Source organism: Oryzias latipes, chromosome 23 (genome assembly GCF_002234675.1).
Source record: "Oryzias latipes chromosome 23, ASM223467v1".
Taxonomy (NCBI): Eukaryota; Metazoa; Chordata; class Actinopteri; order Beloniformes; family Adrianichthyidae; genus Oryzias; species Oryzias latipes.
Genome location: NC_019881.2, coordinates 4,497,088 through 4,511,355, shown reverse-complemented (window position 1 = coordinate 4,511,355; position 14,268 = coordinate 4,497,088). Strand labels below are relative to the sequence as shown.

General features: G+C 44.0%; 1 protein-coding gene across 1 annotated transcript in view; it reads right to left on the bottom strand.

Annotated features, from left to right (window-relative positions):
• Window positions 1-4,847: 4,847 nt before the first annotated feature.
• The window catches only part of LOC101164859 (LARGE xylosyl- and glucuronyltransferase 1), a 42,246-nt gene continuing 32,825 nt past the window's right edge, over window positions 4,848-14,268 (bottom strand). Inside the window, exons 14-15 of the mRNA XM_023952349.1 lie at window positions 12,433-12,628; window positions 4,848-5,446 (exon numbers count right to left, since the gene is read on the bottom strand). Of these exons, the coding sequence (XP_023808117.1) occupies window positions 5,249-5,446; window positions 12,433-12,628 (394 nt within the window). The 3' untranslated portion in view covers window positions 4,848-5,248. The remainder of the gene's footprint in view (window positions 5,447-12,432; window positions 12,629-14,268) is intronic.

The following is a 14,268-nucleotide window of genomic DNA, read 5'->3' as shown; positions in this document are numbered from 1 at the left end:
GTGACGTGCAGGTGATACGCAAGTACCACTACCCTCTGATTGTCCAAATACCTATTTTCTAACAGTCAGCTTTTGCACAAGGAGTGCACACCTGTCACGTGAACAGGACTAACCGGCTTCCTGGAGATTTTGGGGGGGTTAAAAAAGTGAAAAATGTGTATGACCTGCTTGGGTCTCAAATAGCTCCCCCTTACTTACCTTTATGTGTTGGTTAAGTGTTTGCTGGGACTATCGTCCACAGCTCGCCCATAGAAAAAACGCGTCTGAGCATTTGGGCTCCACGGGTTTACCGGAGCGGTCTACTGATCCTAAACCTTGACGTGGTACCTCAGTGCCCCCTGCAGGTTTGTCCAGTCTGCATCCACCTGTCAGGACAGTTGTTACTAAAGCCTAACCATCTATCAAGCTGAGATTTTCTATCTGAATGGACCACATTATAAAGATTATTCAGTTTATTCATAATTACATTTGGGATCTCTGTCAGTTCTCAGGTCTGATTTAAACAGAAAAGCATTTCCTGAAGTCATGCCCAGCTAGATCTTTGCATATACACCCCCAACCCCTACCCCCACTCTGTGCCCTTTGACCCCTGGTGCTATCCAAGGCACTTTAGGGTTGGGAGTTGGGTCATCTAGACCCACTAAACAGTGCGCTAAACCTTTTTTTCTTGAATGATTGGTGATCTTCACTGGTGTCCATGGATTATATGAAATCTTTCCACCTTTTATCCACCTTTGTCATGGTAGGGAGAACATGTCAATGTAAGGGTGGGGTCATCTGGACCCCACAAGATAGCACAAGGGTTAAAAAAAAGGGGGGGAGGAGTGTTAAAGTTTGGGACAGGGCCAGAGGGTAAATTGGGATCTGCCCAAAGCATTCCAGAAAGTACATAATGTTTGCTCCTGTTACCATACTGTGTTCCTGCAGCTGTTGGAGTCGGGGGGGGGGGGGGGGTAATCTAGATGACCATAGAATGTCTAAAAGACCCCCACCCCCACCAGAGTGTGAGGTTTTTGTTTTGAAATTCTTGAGCGCCCAGTGAAGTGAGATGTTCTTCTTATTGGAATTCATCCTCCATGGTTTCACTGACAGGAAGTGAGGTTTTCCCACCTGACGCTACCCCACCTTTGGTTTTCCTGCAGCCCCAATCCGACCTGAAACCATTGACTGTATATGAAAACTGGACCGAGTGAGTGTGACGTCATGGAAATGGAAAAGTCCAACCACGTGAAGTCAATTCAGTCGCCATTTTTCTGGTGATAGGATCGCCGCCATGTTTGGGCCAGACATCGTCTGCAAGCAGCGATTGGTCCAAAATCTGTCAACCAGATTGGATGTGGGGGCCAGCAGGCACCGCCTACTTTTATTGAGGCATCTGATTGGTCAGTTTATAACTTAAACAACAAAAAAAAATATGATAAAATGAGGATGATCAAGAATATGTAAAAAAAAAAGGGATCAGAGCAAAAATGGTTATTCTGATAAAAATAGATGTTTATAGAAGTCTATGGGATTTTGGCTTCTTGGAACTAGCAGGAGCTTCCTGTTTGGGAGGAGGAGCCACTCAGTCCAGTTCTAATATACAGCCAATCACTGAAACGCAGCACCCGATCATCAGCTGATCATAACTGTTCTTCAGGCTCTACTGCCCCCTGGTGGTGGTTTTACATACTCTACACCCTTGGAGCTCATCCACACTCATGCATACTAATGCATCTTCATGCATGTTCAGTTCTGGTTTTGCATCTGAACCGGGTTCGGGTTCAGAAAACATAAAGGCAGTCTTCTTGTTTGTTGAAAAATACCAATTTGATTCCATCCGTCATTCTCCATAACCAGTTGTGGCTGCCACATGTGGTCATCAAAGACCATCATCAGATGATCGTTGAGCAGTTCGGGCTGGAGAGGCACCGGAAGGTGGACGGATCTTCTCGTCATCAGTGTCTTCTCCACTCACTTCCTTGCACGCGCCGTCCGTTTTGGCCGAGCTTCCTCCCAGCACGTCTTTCTCCTCAGTGTCGTCCGATCGGCTGGAAAAACCTTCCGTGTCTGAACCGGTCAGCATGCATGTGCGCGTGCACGTGTGCTGAAGCCCCTGCTGGTGAATTGGGACCTTCTCCTGTCACAGCTGTACCTCAGGCTAAAATGCTGTTCCTGCATCGGCCGTCAGGCTGTTTGACCTTTCGGCACTCGATTTTTTTTTTAGCCGTTTAAAGACTTCAGTTTTCTCTGACCACACCTTCACTTCTGACCGCCGTCTTCTGGCTGTGAGGACATCGGCGTCCCACGGATCTGAGCAGCTGCATGGGATTCACCTTCTCCCGCCTGGCTCTCACATCACGAATCTGAGCTTCTTCCTTCACTGTGGCCTCACCACAGCTGTAATGTAAACACTCTTTATTATAATGTAAACACTCTTTATAATAAACTTAAACACAATTTATGAATTTCTTTTGTTTCATAAAGTAAACAGGATGTCCTCCATCTGCCTGCAGATTTGTCTTTCACTCTGATTTCAGACTTTAATGTCCAACTTTTGTCATTTAGAAGCGGCTCTGATGACACGATTTCTTCAGGGTTTTCGTGCCTCACCAGTGTGGAGGGTTTGTGCGTCTGCGCAGACGTCTGCAGACTCACAGACGACATGAAATCCCTGCAGGATTTGTCTCCGGTTCATTCAGGCACCCATCGAACACCTTTGGAAGCCTGTTTGGTTCGTAAGATCAAACTGATGTTGAACTGGAAGAACAGAATTGGACGTTTGAAGCCTCTTTTACCCTCATTACTCCACGGAAGAAGCGTTTACTCGTCTAAAAACACATTTAGGTTTGATTCCAGAAAGAAAAGCTTCTTTGTGCTCGGATAAGACAGCAGGGATCTGAACTGTAGCTTCAGTTTCAGCCTCAACCCTGTGGTGGGGGTGGTTCCTACTTTCATACATTCATGGTACTAAATAGTAAATTGATAGTAGTAATAGTACTCATTTTAATGTTTGTTTTACAGCTGAAGCATTTCAGGTTTTTGGTCCAAACGTCTGGATTTAAGCAAATACGTTTTTTTGTGTTTTTCTAAAAATTACTGGAAATTGTTTAAAAATTGACAACCTTACTGGCAGCAAACATCGGAGTTTAGGGGGGAACTTGATGGTCTGTAGGTGGAGGGTCACGAGGTCAAATCCTGTTCAGACTAAACCTAACGGGACAGATTGCCCCCCCCCCCCCCCCCAAACCTCATCATTTTCTGTTTGTGGAGGAAAATGGACACTTTAAAATAGATGTGTATTATTATTGTCTTTTTTGGGTGGCTGGGGGGTAATTTGGCAGAGGTGAAGCCTGTAACCAAAGTTGATTTTTTTCTGGATTTCTGGAGGTCTCACTAATCGCTGGCTCACGACTGTTACGTTTTGTGGAAGCTGACATGATTTCAGGTCAAAGTTAGAGTGCAGTTACAGAATAACTGCCCCACATACCCCAACCCTGCAGCTCCGCTGGAGGTGTTTTTGGGCACGTCAGAGGAAGATGGAACAAACTCTCAGAGTACTGAAGTAACTTGTTGTAAAGACAGGTACTCCTCAGAGGACCTTTACTGCAGCCTTTCTTTACTCACGCAGATTTCAAATAAAAATCCAGGACTCTTACAGACCTGAAAAGATCTCTGATCATCAGGAAGTCAGATGGATGTTATCCTGCGTTGGTCGCAGGTTTGGAATCGGTTTGAGGTGAAAGGAGGTTCTGCACGAAAACACAAGTCCTTCCTAGAAATCCAAATGGAACACAGTAGAAAACCAGAAAAGGAAGCTACTCTGGAGCGTCACTGATTGGATGATGAGTTTCTTTGAATTTGTCTTCAATGTTTCACACTAATAAACATTTTATACTGATTCCAGAGCAAATCCAGTGTCACTTCGTAGAAAATAACTTTCAGCTGTAACAAATGTCATCATCGGATCAGCGATTATTTGATCTGGTTTCATTTTCACTTTTTCTTTTTAAAAATTACTTTTGCTTTCTAAAACATTTCCTTCTTATTTTGTTTTGCTTCTTGGATATTTTTTTTGTTTTAGATTTCTAAAATGTATGCTTTTCTTATTTGTTTGGCTTTTTTACTTGTGATCTTTGGCCCGTTTTTTTTTGCGCTCAGTGATTTGTTGATGTGATTTGAACTTCAGGGCCACCGTAGTTCTGTCTGATCTTTGCATCAGGAGCAGCTGCAGCCAGAGACCTGCATTCTCCACCTCACGTAGATCTTCTTCAACAAGCTCCTGGAGATTCCAGCAGCTCTTCAGAAAACAGCGGCGGTTTGCCTTGTGTGAGACTCCTCCCCCTGGCCAACACGTCGGGCTTTGTGTCAGAGGCTGATTTAAGCGCAGAGCAGAACTTTCTGCTAAAGCTGCACCGCACCACCCTCTGCAGCGCGGGTCCAAGCGCCCGCTTTCAATGAGAAGTCTGTGTAAACACGCGTGTGCTAACTCTTGTGTTCACGCGTGTTTATACACATTTTTAGGCTCTACACACAAATTGCGCCTGCAGCAAGTCATACCAGATAAGAGTAGCCTGAAGGTCTAATTTCTGCGTTGCTGATCCTCACAACTTCCCCCTAGGTGTCAGGCAGGTCTAGCTTTTACACTTCTATTTGACCAAAACAAAACAAAAAAAAAAGCAGAACTGAGAGCCCCCCCGACCCAATTCAGGACAAAGACATGGACAAGAAACCTGCAGGAGGAGCAAAGATCCTTCTGCTCATGTTTGAGCTCAGAGTTTGGGCCTAATCAGGTAACATCTGTTCCCCGTTTCTGCTGCTCTCAGAACCGGGCTGGAGCTCAGGGGAATGACAGAACAAACACCAGATTTGTCGCTCCACACAATTCCCTTTAATTCATGCCCCCAACCGGAGGACTGAATGGGCGGAGTTAGAGGCACTCAGGGGTGACGCCCCTTTCCGTCTCCTCTGACATCACTGCATGTCCATCAGTCTGCATTGTCATGACAACGGGATGCTCAGCAGCTCCTCTGAAAGTCAGCATCGTCCTGACCAAACCTGTGTGGGGGTGGGAGGCTGCATGAACAGGAGGTTTCTCACATTTCCAGCCCGCCCCCTGCCCGGATCTCCTTGTCCGTGTGCGGGGGGGATTCACAGACTCGGGCTTAAGGTCAAAGTTCTGCGTCTGAGCCCCCAGTCCTGGCACCCTTCCCCCCGTGTATGGACCGTGTCACTGGTCCAGTGGGGGTGTGAAGGGGTGCAGCGGAGGCTAGCTGTTGTTGTCGGCCGTCATGTACTTGAGGGCGGCGAAGCCGAAGCGCCGCGACATGTTCTGCTGGAACTCCTCCTTCAGGGTCTTCAGGCAGACCCGGTACTGCTTGTTGGAGCGGAACTTGGTGATGTCGAAGCTGGGGGCGTGGGGCATGTGGATCATGTAGGCGTTGGGCAGAACCACAAAGTCGTACTCCTGCAGGGGGGCAGAGGGAAGAAGCGGTCAGGATCAGAGGAACCTGGATGTTCACGAAGCTGGGAACAGTCTGAAGTCACCTTCACCTGCACTTCTATACACACCTGTCTGCAGGTCACCTGCAAACTCTGAGGATAGGTTACTTCTTACAGGCTAAACAGCTAACAGCAATATGCCACATTCATACCAGACATGAGTCACATGTGACATTCGCTGGTCGACGCCCTTCCAAAAATGTGTTTATGAAGCTGACGCTCCAGCCCGGTGTGGGAGGAGCTACAGCCACATGTTTTTACGCCTCATCGATACACGGAAGCATTGACTGTGTGTTTCATTTACGATCCACGGAAGACGCGGCTGATGTTCAGAGATCAGGTTCACTTATTCTAAAGAGCTCTAGAAGAACATCGGTAATTGGTGTCTGCGTTCATGACGTCATTCAGAGTCTCCCAGTATGCCAGTGGTTCTCAAACTGTGTGTGGGGGGGGGGGGGGGGGGGGTGCGCAAGTCGCCCGGTGGGAGAAGGAGGGGGGAACAATGCCTGGATGTAGGAATTTTTTTCGCGGCGGAACATAAACAAATCGCGCTTTGGGTCTTACTTCACTTTCATGAACCGAATCCTAACGGTGACATTTGAAGATGTAATTATTGTTGTTAACGGTGGTTTTAAAGTCTTAAAAAAAAACGGTAAAGCCGCCGTTGACAACAACAATTACGTCTTCAGATGGTAATGCCGCCCGGATTTTCGCACACGCAAGCGGCACGGATTGGAAACTTTCTCTGCAACTGTGATCAGATTTGTTAAAGAATGGAGAAATGCATGTGTTGTGGGATGAGTGTGTGTGTGTGCTGAAACCAGTGTGTCTGATCTCGCACGCTGCAGGAAGGGAGGGGGGAAGCAGTCAGTCGCCGTTTTGGGAGTTAAAAAAAAAGTAATAAAGAAAGTTCATCTTAAAGAACTGAGACTGCTTTTCTTTTGGTTTAACCCGCTCTGGAGGCTCTGAAGGTTCGAACGGGGAAGTAAAGATCAGCGTTCGGTCCTGAAGAAGATCTCCCCTGCGTCTTCCCACCACGGTCAGAGAACGAACCCCCCCCTCCCAGGGAGGAGCGCCCCACAGTTTGAGAACATGCAAAGTGAATGATCCTTTATTCAATTTATTTATCTTTTAAAAAGGATCATCCACTTTGTACATGTCTTCTCTGCCAGGATTCCTTCTCAAATATTTTTGATTTTGATATTTTGAAATGGTCTTAAACGATTTTGGCTTATTTTGTCACAGTTTTTTGTTGTGTGTGTGTGTGTGTGTGTGTGTGTGTGGGTCATCATCTACTGCAGGAGGTGCGTCTGAGTGACGGACGCCTTCAGCGGTACGTCTGTCCCTCTGTCACACGGTCTGACAACTCGCTGTCCCGCATTAGTCCAAGGAGGGAAAAATTAAAACAAGAATAAAATTGGAGGATCGTTTTATTATTGTCTGGATGCAAATTAGAAGAAATGAAAGAATTTTTAGGAGAACGGTCAGATTCTCCTCCATGTTGGTTTGGTCGGCCGAGTCACTGTCTGAAATGCGCTGCTGCCAAATCGCCCTGTAGGATCGCATCTGCACGTCGACTTTACGTGGAAACTGGACGCTCCTGACGCAGGAACCGCATTTGGCGTGAATGCAGCTTCACTGTGGACACTCGCTGAGTGTCAGTGCTGTCTACATTATTGTTTATTACGGTATGTGAAGAAAAGCAACAGCATGAGACTAAACTGATAGGCAGGGCTGATAGGATCAAAAGGCTGCATCCATTCAATTCATGATACAATTTCCTTTTTAATTTCAAACTCATCTTATCATGTAACTAAAAATAGTTTCACATAGCTAGTGATTTAATTCAACAAAAGTGTTTTCCTTGAAAAAAAAATGGCTTCAAAGCAAAATTAAGTCACGGATTTAATGAATAAATGTTGATGCTTTAAGAACTATTTTAGACGGATGACACCGCTACGACTGCGAGATAAAAGAGTTTAACAGTAAACCTGCAAAACAAGAGGAAACAAACTGAAACATGCACTTCAGAGGAAGCAGATCTAACAACAAGATCCAGCTGTCTCTGTATCCAGAACGGTGCCAAACGCTGAGGACACTATGCACAGACAGAGAGGGACCCTTTGGTCCTTATGTCTGTAGCTGAAAGGTTTCATCACCATGGTTACAAACAGCGCGACACCACATGTAAAGCTTGATCAGCAGACGCTCACGAGCAGCTAAGTACGAACCTCTGAACAACACGACGGATGAGACAGAAATCTGTGTTTTTGACCCAAAAGAAGCAGAATCCAACAGTAAGGCAGACATAGAGAGACGAGACCTTTCTATTCATACAGGACATTCACAGACATTCAAGCTCACAAAGAGTAAAGAGTAACAAACAATAAGAGAAGGAATGATGGGGTTCCAGATTATTCCAGCAAATGCAATGAAAACCAGAAGGAGCTGCATTTCCAGAAGAAAATCCAGGATTGAATGCTGTATTGCTGAATGAATGTGAAGCTTAAAGGGTAATAATTGGCAACAATAAATAAATGAGCAAAATTGACCACAAATAAAGTGAAAACAGCACAATAACAAAGATTTTTGTGAAAAATGCCAGTGCCTGGTATCGAACCAGCAAGCCTCTGCACCAAGGATCCCCTTTGTGTTTCAGTGGAGGCAGAAATCCTGGAATATCTTGAAAAGTTCGAGGATTTGAAGGACCAAACGTCATAGCTGGAAAAAGCTGAAAGAGCTGAACATTTGAATAGTTGAATAGTTAAAACAACTGCAAAATTGTAGGAGTTAAGCGTCACAAAATGATGGAAGGTACTGTAACCCTTGTGCTATCCTAGGCACTTTAACGTTGGGAGTTGGGTCATCTAGACCCACTAGACAGTGCTCTGAACCTTTTTTCTTCAATGATTTGTGATCTTCTCTGGTGTCCATGGATTACATGAACTCTTTCCACCTTTATCCACCTTTGTCATGGTAGGGAGAACACGTCAATGGAAGGGTGGGGTCATCTAAGATAGCACAAGGGTTAAAAAAGAAAGAGAAACAGGAAAACATTGGGTTGAAGGCTTTAAACATTCCTCAATAAATGTGCACCAACACACCGATCAGTACCATTCTGCTTTTAGTTTCCTGTGTGTTGGCTAAAAATGAGAATCTTTGGTAAGGCTTGGGGCATTAAGCCTTTGACACCAAAACTCTGGTGCTGAGATTCTTTTAATCACACAACTAACAGAATTTCAGCAGCTTGTGAAGCGGAGTAAAAACAGCTGGGATCCAACACTTTACAGCACAGAAGTGTTTTTACGTAATTAACGGATTCTGACGCAGAGAAAAGCAGCTTTACGCCGCTATGCAACACTTCACGTTTGCATATCAATGCAAAGACAATGAGCTAAACCACTGTGATCACGTTATTTGGTCGCAGAGCATGCGTTATTTAGGCGTCGTCTGCAATATCTCCGATGTTGTAGGGTTATACTCCTCACTCAATCAGTGGTTATACTGACACAGCCTGGCTGACAGGACTACAGCCTGTTCAGAAAATACTAAAGAAAGGCAGACGGACCAACTAAGATCCTTTTCTTGCATTGCTGACGCTGAGAAACACAACAGGAAAAGGTAAGAGGAGTTTTCAACACCACAAATGTTAATAGGCAAGAGACCTCAGGAGAACTTTGTTAAGCTCCAGTGACATTCTACAACCAGCACTTCCTACAGAGGCACACGCTACTCTTCAATGACTGCCTTGAAGACAACAAAAGAACAAAACTTAAGATTACTCTGGGTATGTCGGTTCCAAAAGACCGGATATGAGTTGGCGTAATTACGCTCGACTTGGTAACCCTGGGTTAATGCACGTGCACGGCAAGTACATATAGACATTCTCAAGGGATCGCCAATTTACAGTCACCATGGAAACGCGTGGAGAAAAAAAGAGAGCGCTATACTTCAGTGAGACGGAGTCTGAGGTTTTAATGACAGCGTGTGAAGATTATACGTCCATCAATAAAGTAATACGGCTGCATCATCAGCAAAATAAAGAGTTTCTGCTTGGAGAAAAAGAACAGACAAAACAAGTAATTGAGTTAAAATGTATTAAACCTAATTTCTTTGTCTATCTAACTCAATAATTGTTTATAAAATTGAAATTTACATATTTATCTGACGAAATGTATTTTTACTGCAATTCAAGTAAATGTCTTTCCATCGTGATTTATTGTACTTCTTGAACTCTCATAAGTTTGAGGCCGCAGATATTCACTTTTTAATATTTGCAATATGAAGCATGTTTAAAGTTATCATAACTCTGATTCTAATTTCAGTTCTTGCAATATCACATGGCACTAGGGGTGCTAACAAAATCCATCACCCTCTCCTTCCCTCTCACTCATGGTGCAGAAAGAATTAAACAAATCCGTCCAGACAGGCAAAGGGAATGGTATCCCACAATCCCTTGTGCTGCCGATCTAACAGCAGCACCAAAGTTACACCTACGTAATTGAATTAATTTGAATGAAAGTAAAATAAATGTCTGATAACTATGTGTTATTTTTAAGCTGACTTAACTAAAAAAAAGATTTATCTTAACTGAAGCAAATAATTAAGTTAGATCAATGTAAAAAAGTTCCAACATCCATGTGTGGTCTCATCACCCTCTCACGGTGGAAAAAGTATTATCTGAGCTTCTTCATCCACTAAATCATCTTCAAATGGACACGCCATGCTGCTTCACCTCTCTGAAAACAAACTAAAAATCAACTAAACCTGCTCCAGACCAGGTTATGTTCAGAGCATGAGTTGCTACGGCAACTTAACATACCCTGAAACATACCTCCATTTCTGGAACTGAAAGCTGAGGTTATCCGCTTCCTTAGTCTCAAACTTACCATGGTAACTCACATAACCTGCTTTCTGGAATACCGCCCTGATGGTGTCTAGCGGTGGTCAACAAAACACACACTGAGCCGCACACCTATGACATCTGTACAGACACAATACGAGACACATGAGTCACATTCAGATGCAAACCACACAGGACCAACCAGAGGATGACCTGATAAGAGAGTGGGCCCTCCCCTCTGACAGAAACTGTTCAAACTGGGATGGATGACCGATGCAAAGACTAGGTGTCAAATTTTTTAAGTCTTTCTTGCAGTTTGAGTACTCTATACATTGTTATGGTAAATGTTATTCAAGTTGAATTGAGCTAAAGCTTGCTTAAAACGCTTGTGTGTTCCCTGTTATGTTTACAAATGTGTAGGCTGAGCCACAACAGTAATTACATATGTGATTTTGAAATGTCACTGTTGTGTTTGAGAAGAAAATATGGGGTCGGATAAAGTGCCATGCACTAATAAATGTGTTAAGATCTTCATCTATGAGGCGTAGTAACACAAGACTGTGATGGGGTTTTTAACTGTTGAGCTTACAGCTACCAAAGTTGATATAACAATCACAGGAGTTTGAAAGCACAGCACTAAGAGGCGGTCTGTCATTACCACAAAAGTATGTAAGGAAATTATAGTAATCTGTGACCCTATGCCAAAGGGCTGCTGGTTTGATTCTCTGCTACCCTTGGTATGTCAAAGTCTCCTAGAAAAGGACACTATGGCCTGTAGTTGGCTCTAGCGGGTAAAACATGAGGAGCTGTGTGAAGCGCTACACAAGTACAGAAGAATAAAGTTATAGCATTGCCACACAAAATAGGATTGTCATTTCACTGTTGGGATAAAAGACAGTAAATGCTTTCCAAATTAGCCACCAATATTAATGGTCCAGTATTTCATTGTTAAGTTTCCAGGTGAGCACATTATAATAGTTTGATTTGTATGTATTTGGTTTTGTCAGGCGTCGGGGTCGTCCCCGCACAGCTGCTTGAGGATCCGGTCTGACACACCTGTTCAGCATCCAATCAGTGAACCTATCTTAGTCCATCTCACCCTCCAGCCTTTGTCGGTTTGTCTGCTCTAATGAAGGACTCACCGATCCAAGCCAAAGCCTACGCCAAAGCCCAAGCCTACGCCAAAGCCAACGCCCACACCCAAGCCACCAGAACCAAAGCCACCAGAACCAAAGCCTCCAGAACCAAAGCCTCCAGAACCAAAGCCTCCAGAACCAAAGCCTCCAGAACAAAAGCCCACAGAACCAAAGCCTCCAGAACCAAAGCCACCAAAACCAAAGCCACCAGAACCAAAGCCTCCAGAACCAAAGCCTCCAGAACCAAAGCCTCCAGAACAAAAGCCCACAGAACCAAAGCCTCCAGAACCAAAGCCTCCAGAACAAAAGCCACAAGAAACTCTCAATCCACCCCCAAATAACAAAACCGGAACTTTCTGCCACTCTTCAAAATGTCTTCCTTTTTCTTGGAAAGTGTTACGATATCCAATCAACTAATATGGTAAGAAGACGTTGTCCATTTTGCAGACAGAGTGTCACAGGCCCAACAAAATGTTTGAGACTGCGTTGTCCTGAGAGACTAAAGATGCCAAACAAACTTTAAAGAACTGTGTAAAAATAATTTAAAGACTGGGTGTATTTGGGTTGTGGATTCAACAAAGGGTGGTGTTTTTGTATATATGTATATTTCAAAATAACAACGTAATTGAGAAACATCATTGTGTCGTGTTGAAGTTGTTTGGTATAAATTGAGAAAAAAAAATACATGCATTTAAGACAGAAAGTACAACCCTAATTAATTTTGTAAATGCTCTTGTACAGGAGGGTCTGAGTGTTACAAAGTCAACCATAAACAGCTCACATGTTGAGAAATCTGTTTTTTTGCAGTGATCTGGTCTAAGGATGTTACTGAACGTTGAAAACAAATGTAGGTTTATTGGACAGTGGAGGACTTAAATGCCTCAAAAAGGTTGAAATGAGCCAATATTTACTGACAGACTGACTGCAGAACCTCACCTGCACCTGTTAAACTTCAAAGGTTTTCTTCCTCACCTGAGCGTCCAGCTCCATGATGTGAGCCACCTTATTCCAACCAAAACCCACGAAGCGCCGGTCATACTCCGGACTGTCCCTTCTCACCATGACGTAGGGCTCAAAGTCGGGCTCCCACTGCACCCTGTAGGGCATGGTGGCTGTCCGCCATTTGGCAAAGTTGGTTGGTGCGTGGCCTTTAGTCCAAACGTGGTATCTGTCAAGGAGGGGGGCAGTCATGGAGGTTATTGCCAAGCATAGCTGACCTGAGAGCAGCTTCTCCCAAAGCATCTGCTCTGGCTGCACAGTTCCAGTAGTAATGGTTCCAGTCCAGTTACACTTCTGGTACTATTGTAATTGAAACACTAGCAAGATGTTAGTTATAAAATGGTGCAGCTCCTAAAACAATTACAGTTCTGGTAAAGTTCTGGTTCTACAGCAGTCCTGCTACTGTCAAGGTTTGTGTTTCTTTATGGCTTTGGCCCTGGAGAACAGTTTTACTACAGTCATGGTTTTGACCATATGTTTATGGTTTTGTAAAAGTTGTAGTTTTGGTAATGTAACGGTTCTGGTCCTGTAACAGTTCGGGTCCTGTTACGGTTCTTTGTCTAGTAGGGGTTTAACAGTACACGTAGTGGGACCGAACTGTTTCGGTACGGCAATTTCTGTTCGGTTCATGTTTGTACCGTTTCAGTTTTTCGGTTTGTTTATTTTTGCCCTCCAAATGTGTTAACTTTGCGCCGAGGCGGAACTAATGTTACTCACTGTATTCCGGCAAAACTCTTAGTGGTTGCTGGGGGGGGCGCACAGCGCAAGAGTGTGTGTGTGAGCGCGCGTTCAGTGTGTGTTGTTCAGTTACGGAGAAATCATAATTAAAAAAGTATTTTTTCCCAAAAGAACGGAGACTGATTCTATTGCATTTCAGGTTCAACAGCTATCAGGTCACGGTGGTGACAGTGCACATGTCAACAGTATCAGCATGGCTAATGCAGACGCAGGGACCCCCCATCCCTCCATCTCCTAACGCTCTCCTGTGTGGGAACACTTTGGCTTTGTTGTCAGCATCCATGAAGGAAAAAGGCATTTGGATAAGTCGAATGCTGTGTGTCAACATTGTTACACTAAGATAGCGTATACCTCAGTAAGATTTTTCAGGCCAGTGTTAAATATCTTTTCGTTCTTTAGTTTTTCGTTCCTGGCGGCTAATACTTTTTCTTAATTTATTAAGCAGATGACCTACATAGGTCAATTTTATTTATTGTTATATAAAAAGAATAATTGCATTTTGCAAGGAATTTTGTTCAACCTTTTGTGCCGAAAAAAATACCGGAAAAAAATAGATCAAAAATGTTATTAATCTCCCAAGAGAGAAATTCAGGTGTCCAACAGCAAAACACACACAATAAATAACAATAAAATAATAGTTCATTAAATAGCCGTTCACATCAGGCAGATTTGTACCGAACCAAACAGCCGTACCAAACCGAAACGTATCGAACCGAGCCCTATGAAACTCTGAATCGAACCAAATTGATATTTGAGTGTATCGATAAACCCCTCGCGTCTAGTAAGGTTTTGGTAATGTTACAGGTCCGGTCCTGTAACAGCTCTGGTCCTGTTACTGTTCAACTTCTAGTAAGGTTTTGGTAATATAACGGTTCTGGCCCTTTACTGGTTCTGGTCCTGTAACGGTTCAGCGTCCATTAAGGTTTTGGTAATGTTACGGTTCTGGTCCTGTAACAGTTCTGGTCCTGTTACGGTTCAGCGTCTAGTAAGGTTTTGGTAATGTTACGGTTCTGGTCCTGTGACAGTTCTGGTCCTGTTACCGTTCAACCTCTTGTAAGGTGTTGGTAATGT